General features: G+C 40.5%; 1 protein-coding gene across 1 annotated transcript; it reads left to right on the forward strand.

The window, feature by feature from the left end:
• The first annotated feature begins 4,235 nt into the window (after positions 1-4,235).
• Positions 4,236-15,737, forward strand: LOC140236620 (dolichyl pyrophosphate Man9GlcNAc2 alpha-1,3-glucosyltransferase-like). Its single transcript, XM_072316540.1, is given in 9 exon segments — positions 4,236-4,368; positions 7,570-7,654; positions 8,817-8,906; positions 10,950-11,038; positions 11,670-11,820; positions 12,565-12,842; positions 12,845-12,873; positions 13,441-13,611; positions 15,663-15,737. Coding segments are annotated over 9 exon segments (1,089 nt in total). The 5' UTR covers positions 4,236-4,247.
• The last annotated feature ends 3,144 nt before the right edge of the window (positions 15,738-18,881 follow it).

The following is an 18,881-nucleotide window of genomic DNA, read 5'->3' on the forward strand; positions in this document are numbered from 1 at the left end:
CATCTGATGCGGCGAGACTACGAACAGTGGACGCATCTACCGCGTCCGCTAGGCGCCACGATCGGTGGCAGTTTTTTGTTGTTTTTTTCGTATAAGAAGACTGCCACCGATTAAAAAAAAAATGAGAAAACAACGACAAACAACTGGATCATAGGCGGTGTATTCGCGCGCATCCACTGTTCGTAGTCTCGTCGCATCAGACCAGCTGCATCCCCACCTAATAGGCTACATACTGTAATGCATGAGCCATGACGTTCGCACGCCCGCCTCGTGACGAGAGCATATACTGCTGAACAGTGCTAGCAGCGCTCGTGTACTTCTCTCGCACACCAATGCATGCAGTGGCGTATCTAGGGGGGGGGGGGGGGGCAAGGGGGGCAAGGGGGGCACGTGCCCCGGGCGCCACTCCTTGGGGGCGCAAAAAAAAAAAAACAACAACAACGAAGAAGAAGAAAAAAAAATTAAAAAATAACAGAAGAAGAAACTCGCCCGGAAGGGGGGGGGGGGGAATGGTGGGGGGGGGGAGGGGGGCAGAAAACCAAATCAAAGAAGATAAAAACAAAACATGATGATGACGCGGACAAAATGACAATTTTCATTGCGTTCACACAAGAATTCCATGTTCTGTAAACTGAAATACAAAAATTTTCGGCTCGCTCGCTGCGCTCGCTCGCCAAAATTTATATAAAAAAAGAAGGTAAGAACAAAACGTGATGATGACGCGGACAAAATGACAATGTCTATTGTGTTCACACATGTCATTTTATATTTAGCAGGCAAAATGTTTCACGGAGCAGCGACTGCAATTTCTTTCGTTCTGAAGCGATCGCCAATTGGTTTAAAAGAAGGCGCCAACGGTTTCGAACATACGGGGGGGGGGGCGCAAAAAAAAAAACAAATCAAACAAGATAAGAACAAAACGTAATGGTGACGCGGGACGCGGAAATATACAAATTTCGGCTCACTCACTCGTACTGATTTAGAGCATTTTTCCAAGTCCTCAGTTTGTTGGTGTAAATCGTTATCTATAAGGCCGTCACTATATCTTGATTAAAATTGTAAGATGTAATAAGCAAAAAATGACAAGAGTTCCATGTTTTGTAAGCTGAAATACGAAAATTTTCTGCTCGCTCGCTGCGCTCGCTCGCCAAAATTTATCAAAGAAAAAAAAAAAAACAGATAAGAACAAAACGTGATGATAATGCGGAAATAGGCCTATACAAATTTCGGCTCACTCGCGCGTACTAATTTAGGGTATTTTTTAAAGTCCTCAGCTTGTTGGTATAAATCGTTATCTATAAGGCCGTCACTATATCTTGATTAGAATTGTAAGATTTCATAAGCAAAAAATGACAAGAATTCCATTTTGTAAGCTGAAATACAAAAATTTTCGGCTCGCTCGCTGCGCTCGCTAGCCAAAATTTATCAAAATTCATTCATTTAAATCACCCTCAAAATGACCCCTTTTAAGTGCTTGAAAAAGCATATCATGTGGACTTTGTTTAAAGTCCCTACCGGGATGGGGTTGGGGTTGAACACTTTTTCAGAAATTAAGGGCGCAATTTTCTCGCTTGCCCCGGGCGCCGTTTTCCCTAGATACGCCACTGAATGCATGTAAAGCAATATCGACCGTAATGCATGCTTCGGATGTTGAACTACTATCGTAGCCACACTACCAGATGACAACCAGCTGCATTCACCAGGGGGGTGCTCTTCCCACCTCCTTGATGCAACACAGTCTGTAGGGCCATGGACGTAGGCGTGAACGAGTGCACCATGCCGAGCGCGATACGACTCACGTCGAGCTCCGCATGAGTTACCCAAAGATCTAGATAACAAACGAGTTCGTTAACAGCCTTGTACGAGTTTCAGTCGTAGGAATTGCAACGCATTTACCCTCTCCATATTGGCTCATATTTGCTCAGTTAGTATATAATTCGTTTGCCTCCAGAAAAAAAAAAACAAACAAAAGGAACGGGTGTCGATTCCCATATTTTGCCATATATGCAAGTACCGCCTTTAATCTAATGAACATTGCTTTAGATTAATGGTTCAAACCTATTAACCAAACGGCAGTTTTTGGACTGTAAAATGTCAAAATTTTCAAGCTCGCTCGCTTCGCTCGCTCGCATTGAATCGTCATGCCATTCTCCTGATGTTGCTGCCGGGTAATTGCCAGCAGTTGCGCCCGGTGCGCCCCCACCCCCTTAATTTCCTAAGCGAAATAAGTACAGATACAAACGGCAGTTTTTGGATTGTAAAATGTCAAAATTTTCAAGTTCGCTCGCTTCGCTCGCTCGCATTTAATCGTCATGCCTTTCTCCTGATGTTGCTGCCGGGTAATTACCAGCAGTTGCGCTCGGTGCGCCCCCCCCCCTTATTTTTCAAAGCGAAAAAGATATAGCTACAAACGGCAGTTTTTGGACTGTGAAATGTCAAAATTTTCAAGCTCGCTCGCATTTAATCGTTAGGTCATTCTCCTGATGTTGCTGCCAGTAATTGTCAGCAGTTGCGCCCGGTGCGCCCCCACCCCCCTTAATTTCCTAAGCGAAAAAATATAGCTACAAACTGCCGTTTTGGGACTGTACAATGTCAAAATTTTCAAGCTCGCTCGCTTGCTTCGCTCGCTCGCATTATATTAATCACTATGCTATTCTCCTGATGTTGCTGCCGGGTAATTGCCAGCATTTGCGCCCGGTGTCTCCCCCCCCCCCCCTTAATTTTCAAAGGGAAAAAATGTAGCTACAAACGGCAGTTTTGGGACTGTAAAATGTCAAAATTTTCAAGCTCGCTCGCTTCGCTCGCTCGCATTTAATCGTTATGTCATTCTCCTGATGTTGCTGCCAGTATTAAATTGCCAGCAAATGCGCCCGGTGCGCCCCCTTCATTTCCAAAGCGAAAAAAAAAAATTAGCTTGGATATATACAAACGGCCGCTTTTGGACTGTACAATGTCAAAATTCATGATCGCGTTCATGATCTTCAGTGTAAGAATTAAGACAAGAAGTTTCTCTCCCATTAATTTTATAGGCAAAATTGTTCAATAATAATCTACATAAAATGTACTGCTACCTTAAACATGTTGGACTGTTTCAAGTCGATAGAACACGCAAAAAAAAAAAAAATGAATCAAATTGCACCATTTACAACATCAATATGCAAAAAGTTCTCACTGTGGGAGGGGGAAACCCCCCTCCCACACCCCCCCCCCTCGCTCTCATCGCTCCTTCGCATCTAATCGCTCCCCCTAAGATCAAATCCTGGCTACGCCGCTGATAGGCCCCACTATTTAGGCCTTCACAGTGATGTCGCACAGGCGGAGCAAGAGCTGAAATACCACGATGTAGTCATTCAATTATTTATGAATATTTATTTTTCTTACTTGTTTTTTATAGGAAAAAATCCCACATTTCACCAAAAGTGTGCACCAGATCGCTTAAAAAAAAATGAATCAAATTGCACCATTTACAACATCAATATGCAAAAGTTCTCACTGTGGGAGGGGGATACCCCCCTCCCACACCCTCGCCCCGCTAGGCCGCTCCGCTCCCTCGCACAGATATTCAAACTCAAAGTCCCTCCCCTAACCCCCATCATTAAAACGGAACGATGCCCCTGTGATGATTGATTTACTGACTTAAATCAAGAAAATTGAAGAATACAATTTATTAATAGCTACAGGAAAATATCTACTACGTTATTCAAGAAATGGATATCCTTATTAGCATTTTATTGAATTTATTTGGGTATTATTCAGGGCTGCGCTACGTTTTTGAAAGTCGGCTGACAAGGAAAAACAAACAAACAAAAACAAGAACAAAAAGTCGTCATATTTTTGCTGTCACTTTCCTCCCACTTTGCATGGAAAAGAGTGGGACATTTGATCCCTGTAACGTGTGTGTGTGTGTGTGGGGGGGGGGGCAAGCTTCCCCCCCCCCCCCCCCCCCCCCGGGCTGCGCCGGTCCGGTTATGGGCTTGTAATCGTGGTGATGGTGACTATCGCCAATCATCCCCCCCCCCCCCCACTCCTCAGTACGGATTTACGCCGTTGCCCTAAATGGTTGGGCAGCAGCAGTGGTGGTGGCGCCCAGTAGTGGTGATCAAGTGGTGGTGGTACCGTGGTGGTACATGGTGGTGGTGGAGGGGGGGGGGGGGGCGGAGGGGTGGAGACATTCCATCCACACGCGTGTACGTACGTGTCAGCAGACGCATCGCACGCCATACACAACGTAACAACGTCAGCGCTGAATGCTGCTGTATGAGTTGTATGGAGTTGCAGGGAGAATGGAGTCGGCAAGATTAGTCACTTTGGTGATTATCACCGCTGCTGTGGCAACACGGTGGTCGGTCTCACTAAGTCCATACTCCGGTAAGTTTACATACCATCTTTACAATCTTCCTATAAACTTAGTGCTATCGTGTGGAACGTGGAGGAAATTGTTTTGCTGTGATGATCGATAATTTGCAGTACACAGAAACAAGTACATGGGACCGTTATTTTTTATTTGCTGAACGGCTGTCGCGTTGACTGTAAATAAAGCCCACCTCCAAATAAATTTAGATTTTTCTTTAGATCTCTATTTTTCTTTTCCTTTGGGGATTGGAAAGGCATATTTAATGCAACTGTATCAAACTAAAGTGATGGCTCAGGAAATTGAGACCATGAATACAATTACAAAGGGTGTAAACTGTTTCAGGTTGGTTGGGAACAACAATAGGGCCTACTTGGCGAAAGATCGGTCTGACGTCTGTAGGGCCTACATAGTATCTGGTCAATGTCGGGGGTAATTTATGTTCCGCGGAGCGAAGACTCCATCTGGCTTCACGGAATCCCCTCCATACAGTGGCGTATCTAGTGGGGGGGGCAAGGGGGCATGTGCCCCATGCGCCACTCCTTGGGGCGCCAAAAACGGAAAAAAAAAAAAAAAAAACCTCGCTCAGACAGGGGGGGGGGGCCAGAAAACCAAATCAAACATGATAAGAACAAAACATGATGGGCAATGATGCGGACAAAATGACAATGTTTATTGTGTTCACACATGTCATTTTATATTTATCAGGCAAAATGTTACACGGAGCAGCGGCTACAATTTCTTTCGTTCTGAAGCGATCGCTGATCGGATCAAGAAAGGGCACCAACGGCTTCAAACATACGGGGGTGGGGGTGGGGGCGCAGAAAACCAAATCAAACAAGATAAGAACAAAACGTGATGATGACGCGGACAAAATGACAATGTCTATTGTGTTCACACATGTCATTTTATATTTAGCAGGCAAAATGTTACACGGTGCAGCAGCTGCAATTTCTTTCGTTCTGAAGCGATCACCGATTGGATCAAAAGAGGGCGCCAACGGTTTTCGAACATGCGGGGGGGGGCGCAGAAAAGCCAGATCAAACAAGATAAGAACAATAACCCCAAAATGACAAGAATTCCATGTTTTGTAAGCTGAAATACAAAAATTTTCGGCTTGCTCGCTGCGCTCGCTCACCAAAATTTATCAAAATTTATTACATTTAAGTCACCCTCAAAAGACCCCTTTTAAGTGTTTGAAAAAGCATATCATGTGGACTTTTTTTTTAAGTCCCTACCGGGATGGGGTTGGGGTTGAACACTTTTTCAGAAATTAGGGGCACAATTTTCGCGCTTGTCCCAGGCACCGTTTTCCCTCAATACGCCACTGCCTCCATATATACTGTAAAAGTGGAAATTTTTGCACGATCAGAAACCGGCGCGAAAATGCACGTCATATGGTCCATTAATAAATGTCCTGATTCCGCAGAATTCATCTTATCCAGCCGAGCATGAAAAATTACCCATGCGAAAATAACCACTGTTACAGTATTATTGTCTCACACTGCGCTCTTCACAATTGCCCCATCAGTGTCTTTTTGTGACTGTGTAATTTAACAGAAAGCAAGTGCAGCAATTAGTTTACTGCATACTTTTGCATACAGTCAACCAATTCAGCCACTAAAGAATTTTAAAGTTTTCTCAGATGCCCATCTCTGTACTTCAGAGTATGTTACTACACAATATGTAGACCCACCTGTATTATAATTTTTTTTTTTTTTTTTTTTTTTTTTTGGTTGAACTACTAAATGGTACCTGTATGTACAAATTTCTTTTTTTTTTTCTTGTTCTGTTCTAATATTCAGAAGACAAACCAATGTACTATCCATAGGCCTCTATCATAATTTTTATGCCTCCGCCACGAAGTGGTGCCGGAGGCATTATGTTTTCGGGTTGTCCGTCCGTCCGTCCGTACGTACGTCCGTCCGCTTTCATTTACGCGATAACTTGAGTAATATTTAATGGAATTTTACCAAACTTGGTCCAAGTATGAAGTATGATGGGGCAATGATTTGATTAGATTTTGGGTGAAATCGGCTAAAGGTCAAAGGTCAAAGGTCAAGGTCAAATCATGAAATTGTATCCGTTTACGCGATAACTCAAGACTTGATGGAGCAAATTTCCCCAAACTTTCTTGGAGGATGATGTATGATGGGACAATTACTTGATTAGTTTTTCAGTGAAATCGGACAGAGGTCAAAGGTCAAAGATCAAGGTCAAATCCTAAAATTTATCTGTTTACGTGATATCTCAAAACTGGATGAAGCAGCTTTCACCAAACTTGGTCCAAGGATGATGTACGATGGGACAATTAGTTGAGTAGATTTTAGTGACATTGGCAAGAGGTCAAAGGTCAAAAGGTCAAGGTCAAATGCTAAAAATGTTGCTATTTCCCCCATATCTGTGCAATGCCCGCAGTTATTTTCTTGAAACTTTGTGTAGACATGTACTACTGCGTAAAGATTATCCAGAGAGAGTTTCATGTCATAACGTCAAAGGTCAAAAGGTCAAAGGTTAGGTGAAAATGTTGCAATATCACTTTTCTCGCAAATAGTTCAATGTATCTTCATGGAACTTGGTACATATGCATGTACTGACTGGCAGGGATTATCTAGGGAATTTAGGGGTCATGGGTCAATAGTCATGGGTCAAAGGTCAAGTTCAACTCCTCAAAATGTTACTATTTTCCTCATGCAATGATTGCATTATTAGTTTTAAAATTTAATATAAATGTACATGTATTACTTAATGGAGATTCTCTTGGAAATTTCTAGCCAGAAGGTCAAAGGTAAAATGTTAAGGGTCAAAGGTCAGGTTTAAATGCAAAAAAAAAAGAAGATATATTTTGTACTGTAATTACACTCTTTCTTCATACCCTGAAAATTATACTCAATGCATAAACTTATAATAAGATCGGTCAGAAGTCAAGTAAAAATTTTCAATTCCCCAAAATATGCGTACCTGCACTCTTTAATAGACAATTATAGCAAACCCAGTTCGTGGAAAGTGAACATTCCAGATATTTCTGCCAGTTATGTGAAGCTGTCATTACACATTGTGAAGACATTGTACTATACACCTATTGGGAAAATAATGCATTATGGCGGAGGCATCAGTCGCCATAGCGACATTTCTAGTTCAAATTGCATTCTTGAACCAATTAATTTAGCGTCAGAGCAAACAAATCGCTCTCAACAGTGGTGTATTTCCTCTTCCAGGAGCCGGGAAGCCTCCCATGTTTGGGGACTACGAAGCACAGAGACACTGGATGGAAATCACATACCACCTGCCTATCAGTGACTGGTGAGTCTCTTGTCGACAGAGGGCAGCAATCTTTTTGTTATTCGACAGTCCCATTCAAATTGCAATGTTTCATGTCAGCTCCTGCATTTATTCCAGTTGCCGGTAGCAACGGGATTGAAAGTAAATATATTCGGTAATGAATGTCAGCCTTTGCAGTTTACAGTTACATCTTTTGCTTGTCCCGAGTTGGATGAATTGTTTTTACAGTTTGTATATGTAGAGCTGCAGTAGGAAAATTTATCTTTTAGTGATCGTGAATTCTGTAATCTAATTGGTCAATCAACCACTGAATATATCCCGTATTCCGTGATAAGGTCATATTGTGCGCATGCGCTATATACACCACTGAATATATTCCGTATTCCGTGATATGACGTCATGATATTACACAGCTAGCTGCGCGTGAACCAAAGACGCTTATAATAGGAAAGTGCGCGCTAATCCTGTACAAAACAAATGGCCATGCGCGGTCCTCAAGCGTATTACGCACATAACCTGAGACCACTAGACGCTTGATAAACGACAACATACTGACAACAGCAACTTCAAAGACAGCGCGTCTCCGGTGATGTGCGCCTTTGCCTGAGCTAGCTAGCTAGACGCGCTGCTGTCTTTGCCTTTATATCTGGCTATGCTATCAACTGCTACTACAGTATCTTATGGCGTGTACGTAAAGTATTTGTATGCGCGCATACAGTAATCAGCTCGTGAGACACGGACATAGGCCTAAGTCAACATGGTCATGGCTGACAGCCAGCGATTTCAACATCATTCACGAGGGGAAATCAGCGAGAAGAAGGTTAGCACTTACGCTAAAAGATAAAATCGTTACCTCCGGCCTCATGGAATATGGCACCAGACCGTAGATATTTGCCCGTATTTTGTGAACAAGCAGGGGGTAACTAATAATATTTGTGAAGATTTCCATTTCTTCATTATAAACACTATCATTATCATTATTACTGCTTCATGTACTAACATTATCAATGTGTTATATCAATTCTTATCATTACTTTATTACTCACAGTCAACTTTAATCACCTTCAAATCTTGTATTTTTTTCTGTCATTCTACTGCTCTTGGAGATTAACATTATAGGTGTATGACACAATGAGAAAGGGCTAATTTCAAGCCTTGACTGTTAAACAATATTTCCCTATAGGTACCACAATACAACGGACAATGACCTCCAGTACTGGGGCTTGGATTATCCGCCTCTCACCGCCTACCACAGCTGGCTCTGTGGATATGTGTAAGTTTGTTTTGTAGCACCAAGCTGCCTTCAGTAACTGCTGCTTCAATAAAATCCAACTCAATATCTTCATTCATCTACTGCTGATACACTTCGAGATCCCCACACACATCATTCATGTGGCAACAGAGCTTTCTCCCAGTCTCGTTCTTCTCTCTGGAACTCAATGCCTTTGAAACTGAGAATCGAGATCAGTCCTCCCTTTTAAGATAGAGCTCAAAACATATTTGTTTCAGTAACTCCCATGCTTTAGTAATATAATGACTTACAGCAAATTAATGTACTGTACAATTACCAAGTATCTATTTTCCAACCCCCCCCCCCCCCCCCCCCGGCAAAAAAGACAACAAAAAAAATGCATAGTAACAAATTACACTCAAGATGACAGAAAACAAACAGACAAACATATTTAACGTCAACACACAATATAAGCTGTGTAAGTAAATATACACAGTCTAGAAAGACATGTTTACTAATAAATTAATCTTCAAGGAGGATTTTAGAGAAGGCAGTGTGGGAGACTGACAAAAGTGTTGTGATATTAAATTCCATAATCATGGAGCAGCACCCGAAAATTAATTATTACTATAAAATTTAGTATTCATTTAGGAAGAAGCTGTCATGTATATTGTGACTCTTTTCAAATAGAGCAATATTAAAAAGATGTCTTGCCCACCTACACCATTAGTGTCACTGTGTGATAGGCACAGTGCATCAGAAGACTCTGTTATCATTATCACCATTAATGATATGAAACATGGGCGCTGAGTGTTCTTGATGTCTGATGTGGTCTTCATTTTTGTCAAGCCCACCGGAGGTGAGGGAGACTAAAGGATCGCCTGCGGCGTCCGTCCGTCCGTCATCTGTCCGTAACGCTATAAAAACTTGAATAACTCTGTACTCTGGGCTTCAATTTGAATCAACTTGGAGGAAAGAGTGGTCATACAAAGTTTTACCTTTTACCAAGTGTGAAGGTCACCTCAAGATTAAAGGTCACAGGCAGGGGTCAATGAACTTTTAGGGCCCAATGTTAAGTTTTTAGGGCGCGTTTCGATTATGGGTCATAACTTTTGATCCATAAGTCCGTTGTGACTAAACTTGGGTGGTAGATGTCCTTGGGGAGTTGATGGTCACCACAAGGTCAAAGGTCACAGGCAGGGGTCAATGACTTTTAGGGCCCAATGTTAAGTTTTTAGGGCGCGTTTTGATTATGGACCATAACTTTTGATCCATAAGTCCGTTTGTGACTAAACTTGGGTGGTAGATGTCCCTCGGGGAGTTGATGGTCACCACAAGGTCAAAGGTCACAGGCAGGGTCAATGAACTTTTAGGGCCCAATGTTAAGTTTTTAGGGCGTGTTTCGATTATGGACCATAACTTTTGATCCGTAAGTCTATTGTGACCAAACTTGGATGGTAGATGTACGTTGGGAGTCGATGGTCACCACAAAGTCAAAGGTCACAGGCAGGGTCAATGAACTTTTAGGGCCCAATGTCAAGTTTTTAGGGCGCGTTTTGATTATGGGTCATAACTTTGATCCGTAAGTCTATTTGTGACCAAACTTGGATGATAGATGTACCTTGGGGAGTGATGGTCACCACAAGGTCAAAGGTCACAGGCAGGGGTCAATGAACTTTGAGGGCCCAATGTACTGTGCATTTAATTATGACTCCTAACTTTTGATCCATAGGTCCATGTGTGAACAAAATTTAAAAAAAAAAAAAGGTGTTGTACGTTTGTGGGCGAGACACATTACGGCACTTGCCTTGTTCATTATGTAGTGACTAATATAAGTGAGAGGATAGTTTGACCATTATGTATGTAAGCTACATTGTGTGTAAATGAACTTTGCCTGGGCTGCATTATTGTTAAACTTTGTTTCGGGTGAATATCAGCCCAATGAAAAACATGATTCCATTGTCCACTAATGTCAGTACAACTTGATGTCGAGATTTTCAAGTTGACATTTAGAAGTGTGTTTTATAGTGCCTTTTTTTTTACTAATAATTTACCCATTCTTTTTCCCCATTTTTTTTCTCATAGAGCTGATAAGATAAACCCTAACTGGGTGACACTGCACAACTCAAGAGGTCACGAAAGTTACCACCACAAGTTGTTCATGAGGTACACAGGTGAGCCCAATTTTTATGCCTCAAACCCCGAAGGGTGAGTTACCGTGTAAGCAAAACCATGTAGGAAGTTTTCTGGTACCAGTGCCAGGTATGCTAAACACATGAGGTGTTGATATGCTAATTGTATTTTGAGCATTACCTGTACATGTATGATCAAAGGTCAAAGAATATTGCATATTTTACTCAAAATTAATGTTAAAACTGTAATTCCAGAGAGGAATGTCCAGAGTTGATATATTTAGTAGGTGAGACAGCGGCACAGAAATTGAAGCATCGCTGCTGTGGCATTGCTCCTAGTTATATCTGCTCCATTAAATTGTCTCTTTCTGCACAGAAAATCAAAGGACCAGCAGTCCTGCAAAGTGGAAGAATGGTTGTGCATGAGGCATTAGTATGCACTTGGCGCATGGTTTATTCACTGCTAGTGTGTAATCAACAGCTGCCTTTTTATGGCATCAAATTTCTCGTAAATTTGCCATTGTGCTGCAAAATTCAAAACGTGCAAACTTCATCTTCTTCTAGAATGAGCAAATTTTTTCATTTTTACAGTAAATAAATGTTTGATATCTAACATTCGTGTCAATAGCGCTATCCCAATACACTATCTGTGCTTTCTCAAATTCATTTCCAGTACTGGTAGCTGACCTGCTAGTCTACATTCCAGCAGTCTTGGCATATTATTTCTGGGCAGTGAAGGGTCAGTCCAATGTCCAGCGTTTGGTCTCGGCATCCTGTGTTCTCCTCTATCCAGGCCTCATCCTCATTGACTATGGTCACTTCCAGTATCCTTTCTGTGGTCGTCACTTTCTGACCCTGGTATTTCCTCTCAATGACCCATCTCTGGCCCACCATGTCAAATACCGGTACTGAGAATGATTATACAAGAATTGTACAACATGCCAAAACATTCATGTCACATGATATTGATAACTTGTGGATTCAAACTTTTTATGTAAACGTTTCATTGTGTGCATCAAAAGATTCAGTCTCAATGTGTCATTTTAACGATGGATCTCCTAAAATCTTATGAAAATATGGAACAAGATATGTTTTCTGATATGTTTCTTTTGTCATTCAAATTAACTACATTCATAGAGGATGACCCCTTATTGCAGTTAAATGTTCTTGGACAGTGGAGTCTTGCATATTTTCCGTTGATGTGACCGCTGATTTCACAACCTAAACTATTATGAAATCATCAAGCACTGCATATGTCATACACATATCTTGTGTCCATGCTCATGAAATTTTGAAGACTTTTTCCACAAGTGAATATGAGATAAAAATGTTGAACTTGCATAAACTCATTACAACAGTGGCAAAGTGAGTCTAGGTAGAGCAAAATTATGATTAAAAGCTGATTCAACCCAGCTATGTGCTCGTATGTCACTTGCTCCCTGTAAATTTGTGAAAAGATTTTAACCTGTTGAAGACTAGTCCCAGGTATAACTCTGGCAGGTGTCCATGGGTTAAATGTAGAAATTCTGTGCTCGACCCCATTTGAACTTGACACTCGCCAACTCCAGATTCAACAACGTAAGTCTGGGACTAACACTGTGGGCTGTCGTTGCCATGGCTACCAACCATGAGCTGCTCGGAGCGGTGGCGTTCGTCTTCGCCCTCAACTACAAACAGATGGAGCTCTACCACGCCCTTCCCTTCTTCTGCTTCCTGCTCGGGAGTTGCCTCCGGCCCCTGAGCCCGTGGAGACTGATCAAGATCGGTGTCTTTACCGTGGCAGCATTCGCCCTCTGCTGGTCCCCCTTCATTATGGACCGCGCCCAGATCTTCCAAGTCCTGCACAGGATTTTCCCTTTGCCAGGGGTCTCTTTGAGGTGGAGCCCGACCTCAAAGACTTCCACTGTATTATCATCAGTACTCTCCGCTTGTAGTTGAAGGGAGAACATTTCTTTTGCCTGAATGCAGAATAGCGAATGGATTCATATAATTGTAATTGTTGCAGCAAAGTGTTACTATAATTCTATTCTCAATCTTTGCTTCACAGTACAACACACCAATTGCATAGAGGGCCACACAGTTTACAAAAAGATCGTAAAGCATCTTGAATTCTGCCATTTTTGCCAACAAGTTGTGAGGCGTGTTGCTGAAATTTGTTTTCTTTTTTTTACTTTGTTTGGTAATTGGATTAATGCTTCTGTGGTTTTTGTTGATCTTGCTGTTCTTGTTCGCCTTCTTCATTGTCTTCCTTTGTTTGTGGGTCACCTCATTTCTCTACCTGTCCCTCAACAAGTATCACATGATTGGACTCGGTTTGGATAACACAAATACCTTGAAATTAGGACAAGATCCACACACACATATAAACAGACAGACACACTTAAACACCACTCATCCCACCCGTGATTGCCTCATTGTTGCCGCACCAATTCTGCCTCTTTCAGGATAAGGTATCCAACGTCTGGTGTTCTCTCAACGTACTCGTCAAGCTTCGAAACCAGTTCTCCCAGGATGTCCTCCTCAAGCTAAGCCTCATCTCAACACTGGTGTGCCTTCTCCCCTCATCCCTCGACCTCCTTCTACGGCCTTCCATCCAGAAATTCAAGTATGCCTTGGTAAGGTCACTGTCTTGTTACAACTGCCTTTGTTGAGCAATTACTTGCGGCTTAAAGGTAGGGAATCCCATTTGCATGCCTTAAATGTAGAGTTGTATAAATACAGTGGTATGTTGAAGAGAGTATCATTTTAGAAACTCCCATAAAGTATTGAAAGTGGAAGGTAACATTTAGTACATTTTTATTGACCGTTAGATTTTGAATTTAATTTTTTCGGGGCTCACCGTAAATTCCAGTACATTACTAGGCTACCTTTGCAGACCCATGCACTGCATGTGTGTCCATCATGTATATTTTGTGAAGAAAGTTCATCAAAACTTACAAACATTTCTATATACATTCTTGCCACACACACTCTATATGTTATTACATCAGCTCTTATACTTTTAGATTTGTGTTTATAGATAAAAAATACAGAAGACTGCAACAAAAAGGCTTAAAGGTCCAGTTTACCTTTGGGAGCAGTGATTTCAAAAATGTTCAAGATATCACATTTGATGCATACGTGTAGATCTGTTGTATCATAAAACATCCTACCATATGAAATATTTGCAATAAAACCTAAAATATAAGGAGATATCAGGGTTTTTCTCAGTAAACCGTAACTGTATACGGTCTAGTCTGGAAACATTTTTATTATAACTATTGTTCACAGTTTGCGTATTTAACAACACCTAACATCGATTATACGGATTCAAATTTTGACAGTGGTTGTTTCTATCCCTAACTCACATTTTAGAACTATTTTAAAGCACTAATGCTTTCATCTGCAAATGGTAAATTATGCCTTTAAGTGTGGCTGACACACAGAATTACTGAGTAGTTGAGTTTTGTGCATTATTCAAATTGTAGATAACTGTTGACTTCCAAATTTCTCAGCAGTGGCCTAAACAAGTCCCCTGAGGTTCATATTTAATGTTTTGCTGCATTTGGGAGGTCTGTAAAAGGTATCCCCTACCTTTAAGAAATTCACATATATTACCATGTATCCTTACTATACAAAAAAAAAAATGATGTAGTTAGCTCAAAGTAGGTTTGTGTTAAACATACTGAGTGAATGAAATGTGGTATGTTCCTGGCTTTTTTATCTGTACACTACAATAGGTAACTATATAGCAGGGTTGCACGCTAACCCTTTGTTCCAATTGGACCATTAGATACCCATTTTTTTTTCTTTTTTAACTGGTCCAAACCTAAAATTTAGTGGTCCTGTTCTTTTTTCGACTAGCCCCAGTAATGTAATTTTTTTCTTTATTTTATCTATTCTTTTTTTTTTTTTTTTTTTTGCTGGTCATGTCGGACCAGTAAATTTTGTAATTGCTGCAAAATGGCCGGCCTAATGGTAATTTTTACTGGTCAGGGACCGTCGCATCAGTGCCAGTGTGCAGTGGCACTGGGCCAACAGTCCCTGACCAGTAAAAATCCCCGTCGGACCAGTAACATTTTCAGGAATAGGCCAGTAAAAAATGGAAAACTGGGTACCTACTGGTCCGACAGACAGGTTGCACCAGTAGAAAAAATGGGTTAGTGTGCAGCCCCTGGTTAAAGGCATAATTTACCATTTGCAGATGAAAGCATTAGTGCTATAAAATAGTTCTAAAATGTGAGTTAGGGATAGAAACAACCACTGTCAAAATTTGAATCCGTATAATCGATGTTAAGTGTTGTTAAATACACAAAATGTGAACAATAGTTATAATAGAAATTTTTCCAGACTAAACCGTATACAGTTACGGTTTATTGAGAAAAACCCTGATATCTCCTTATATTTTAGGTTTTATTGCAAATATTTCATATGGTAGGATGTTTTATGATACAACAGACCTACACATATGCATCAAATATGATATCTTGAAAATTTTTGAAATCACTGCTCCCAAAGGTAAACTGGACCTTTAAGCATTGTATATTTGGGTGCGTCTGTTGATAGTGACCCCAGGATCTGTTAGTGCGTGAGCTGAAGCCTCATTCACCATCTCATCTTCATTGATGTGTAACGGTGTGCAGGACACTCAAGTTTTGTGATGATTCTGTCTCTCTTCTAACCCCAGATCAACAGCTCTCTGATATTCTTCCTGCTGTCCTACCAAGTGCATGAAAAGACCATCCTAGTGGTGGCACTGTGAGTATAGTTTGGAGGCTCCTGAACATCCACCTTAAAGAACCACTATTAAACCCACTGAGGACCGGCCGATTTTGCTACAACACGCATTTCCCATAGACACCTGCCTCGAGTATGCTTGGGACACGTCCTCAATTGGTTAATGTGCATATATGTGAATGAAATGAAAATCATAGCAGAGTATATATTGAATATTGTAAGAAGTGAGAAATATACCAGAACAAAAATGCCAGTTTGACAATGCCTGTATCAAATGTAATGTACGTACAGTTAAACTCGCATAAGTCGATCTTCTCGGGACTGAGCAAAACACATCGACTTAGGCGAGTTTCGACTTGTGCGTAAGTCGAAATAAAATCGACTTACAGTTACACCACGCATACACGTGTATAATGTACATGTAGGTTGTCTACTTTGGAGCTGAGAGCTGGAGCGGTGTGCCCGATATTTGCCCTCCAGCAATATTACCGTTATTCATTTCCAAAATTAAGAGCAAACATCTGACATTTATTCTAGCATCTTATGGAGCCGATTGTTACCGCTCTTCATTTCCAAAACTGAAGGCAAACATCCGGCTTTTGTTGTTGTTGTTGTTGTTGGCACGGCGTGCGTTTTGGTAACCCCGGTCGCATATTAACCATTCGCGAAAAGACTCCGCTAAAGGCATAGATCGCTACACTTGGCAGAGGCGATACGTCGTCCTTTCACCAGGTCTGGGTAACGGAAACCAAAATCTCGCGTGAGTTCTTGCGTTACTATCGTTAATGTCAACGAAACATCGTTAATTTGCGCTTGGGATCGTTACTCATCGTTACTACAAACGTCAATTTTCCCGATCGTTAGTTTGCGTTAATAACGATTCAGGTGAAACCGCTTGCGTAAATGAAACGTTAATGTTTTTAACGCAAAGTTTCTTTTGGTATATAGTATGTAAACAAAAACTGTCGTCTCATGATTTTGACAGTGATTTATTGCACAATAAAATCTTATTCGACTTAGGCACAGTGAATTCAATGGTTTTTCCGTGAAAGTGTTCATGGAATTTCATCGACTTAGGCGAGTATTCGACTTTAAAAATTCGACTTGTGAGTGAATTAATACACGTAAGTCAATGGGGAAAAATCAGGACTTTTTAAAATCTTCGACTTGCGCGATTATTCGACATATGCGACGTGGACTTAGGCGAGTTTACTGTACATGTAATAAGTGAGTTCATAGATCAGCTAGCATTTACAATCAAGGATTTAATCACATAATGGGAAGCAGAGGATTTGCCCAACAGTGAGTTTAAGTTTCTGATACCACGAAGAAAACGAGTTTGTAGCATTTTATAATGACTTCATGGTGGTATTAAGTGAATATGCTGCATATGTTTGTGTGTTGCTGTTTTTATTTGCGGGGGGGGGGGGGGGGGGGGGGGACTGGCATGGCAATTCTTTCATACGAGTTATAAGAAGTTAAGAATTTTTTAGATGACAAATGGGTTTAACCATTTTCAAGAAGCAAAGTGAACAATTTCTTACCATGGACAATGTACATTGTTTAATGTTATGGAAAGCTATATTTTACCATTTTGTTGATTTCTTAAAGATGAATATTAGTCGAGTTGCATAATTTGCAAAAGAATGAAATAAAAAAAAATATATTTGCTATGATTTTACAGTACATTGTATATTTAAAGGGAGATCATTTGCTGACTACATACATCTAATATTATTGTACAATGTATCTTTACTTTTGGTCGATATGTTCTCTTCTCTGGTTGTTTTGCAGACCGGTGTGTCTTTTTCTCCATGAACATCCCCTATTATGTACTTGGTTCCTGTTTGTGTCAGTCTTCAGGTATAGTATTTGACTAGCTAATGTTTCTTTATTTATCTCTTCTCTTTGTTTCTCATTCTCCCTCATTCATTGTTCTGAATCTATTTGTTTATCTATCTGTCTATTTCATCTATCTTTATCTATTTATCTATCTGTCATATCTATCAATTTATTTATCTGTCTATATCCCTATGTTAATCTATCTCTCTATCCTGCCTATTTATCTTTCTATCTATCTATTGTATCTATCCATCTATCTGTCTGTCTGTCTGTCTATCTATCCGTCTATCTATCTGTCTGTCTATCCGAAGTTCCATTCTCTATCTTTCTGTCTCCGAAGTTCATATTCTGGAGAGATTTAAGTTCCAAGTAGGAGCTTAAATCCCCATTCATGAACACATTGCACTTCATTGAGTAAAACAGACATTGTAGCTAGTGCAGCAACAGTTGAGATAATTATTATTGTCAAGTCTTCTGCATAAAAACTGCATAGTGTGAAAACTGCATTATCTTATATCCTTCATTAAGCAGGTCCTAAGTTCAACTTGATCAGTAGCAATGTGGGTGTGGTGTGATGTGTTATCATTGTGTAGTCGTGCAATTTTTATTGGAGTTTTTGTCGAAATTTTTGTATTTTCATTGTTATTGTTGTTTGTAATCTTATCGATTGATTTATTACTTCCTCCCCCCCCCCCCCCAGCATGTTGCCATTGCTGATTAAGGATGGTCTAATTCTCCAACGCTAGCACTCGTGGCCTTATCATAGTGGTGTCAAGATCAACCAGAGTTCATGGGTCAACCCACCTGGAGAAAAACAAGCTCCTTCCTTCATGTACAGCCTTTCTGTAAGATTACACTTGTTTTTATTTCTCTTTTTCTGTTACTTCTTTTATTTTTAGTTTTATTGCAAGGAAATGAAAATATATTTAGAGGACAACTGCTTTTACAACCATTTAAGATGTGTTTATGCTAGCAGTAGTGTAGATTGAGCAATGCAATCTGTGAACTTGACTCATTTTGTGCACATTGACAAACTTTCTGTAAATGGGTAAAATTGATTGATAAAGATGGTTATCTGCATGTAAATGATGTTAAAGTGCATCAATTAATGAAACATAGAATTGTGTTATGATGTAGGTCATTGAGAATGAAGTGTAGAGGTTTATACACTATGTTTTGGTAATATACTATACAGTATGTCCCAAAAACAAGTTACAATCAGATTTTTGCATTGATAAAACCCAATATGATTAAATTGTATAAATGCTACTTCAGGGGTCTTAAAATATAACATCTTAGCTCTATTTTGCAGAAAACCCAATCAATT

Source organism: Diadema setosum, chromosome 13 (assembly GCF_964275005.1).
Source record: "Diadema setosum chromosome 13, eeDiaSeto1, whole genome shotgun sequence".
In the NCBI taxonomy this organism is placed as follows: Eukaryota; Metazoa; Echinodermata; class Echinoidea; order Diadematoida; family Diadematidae; genus Diadema; species Diadema setosum.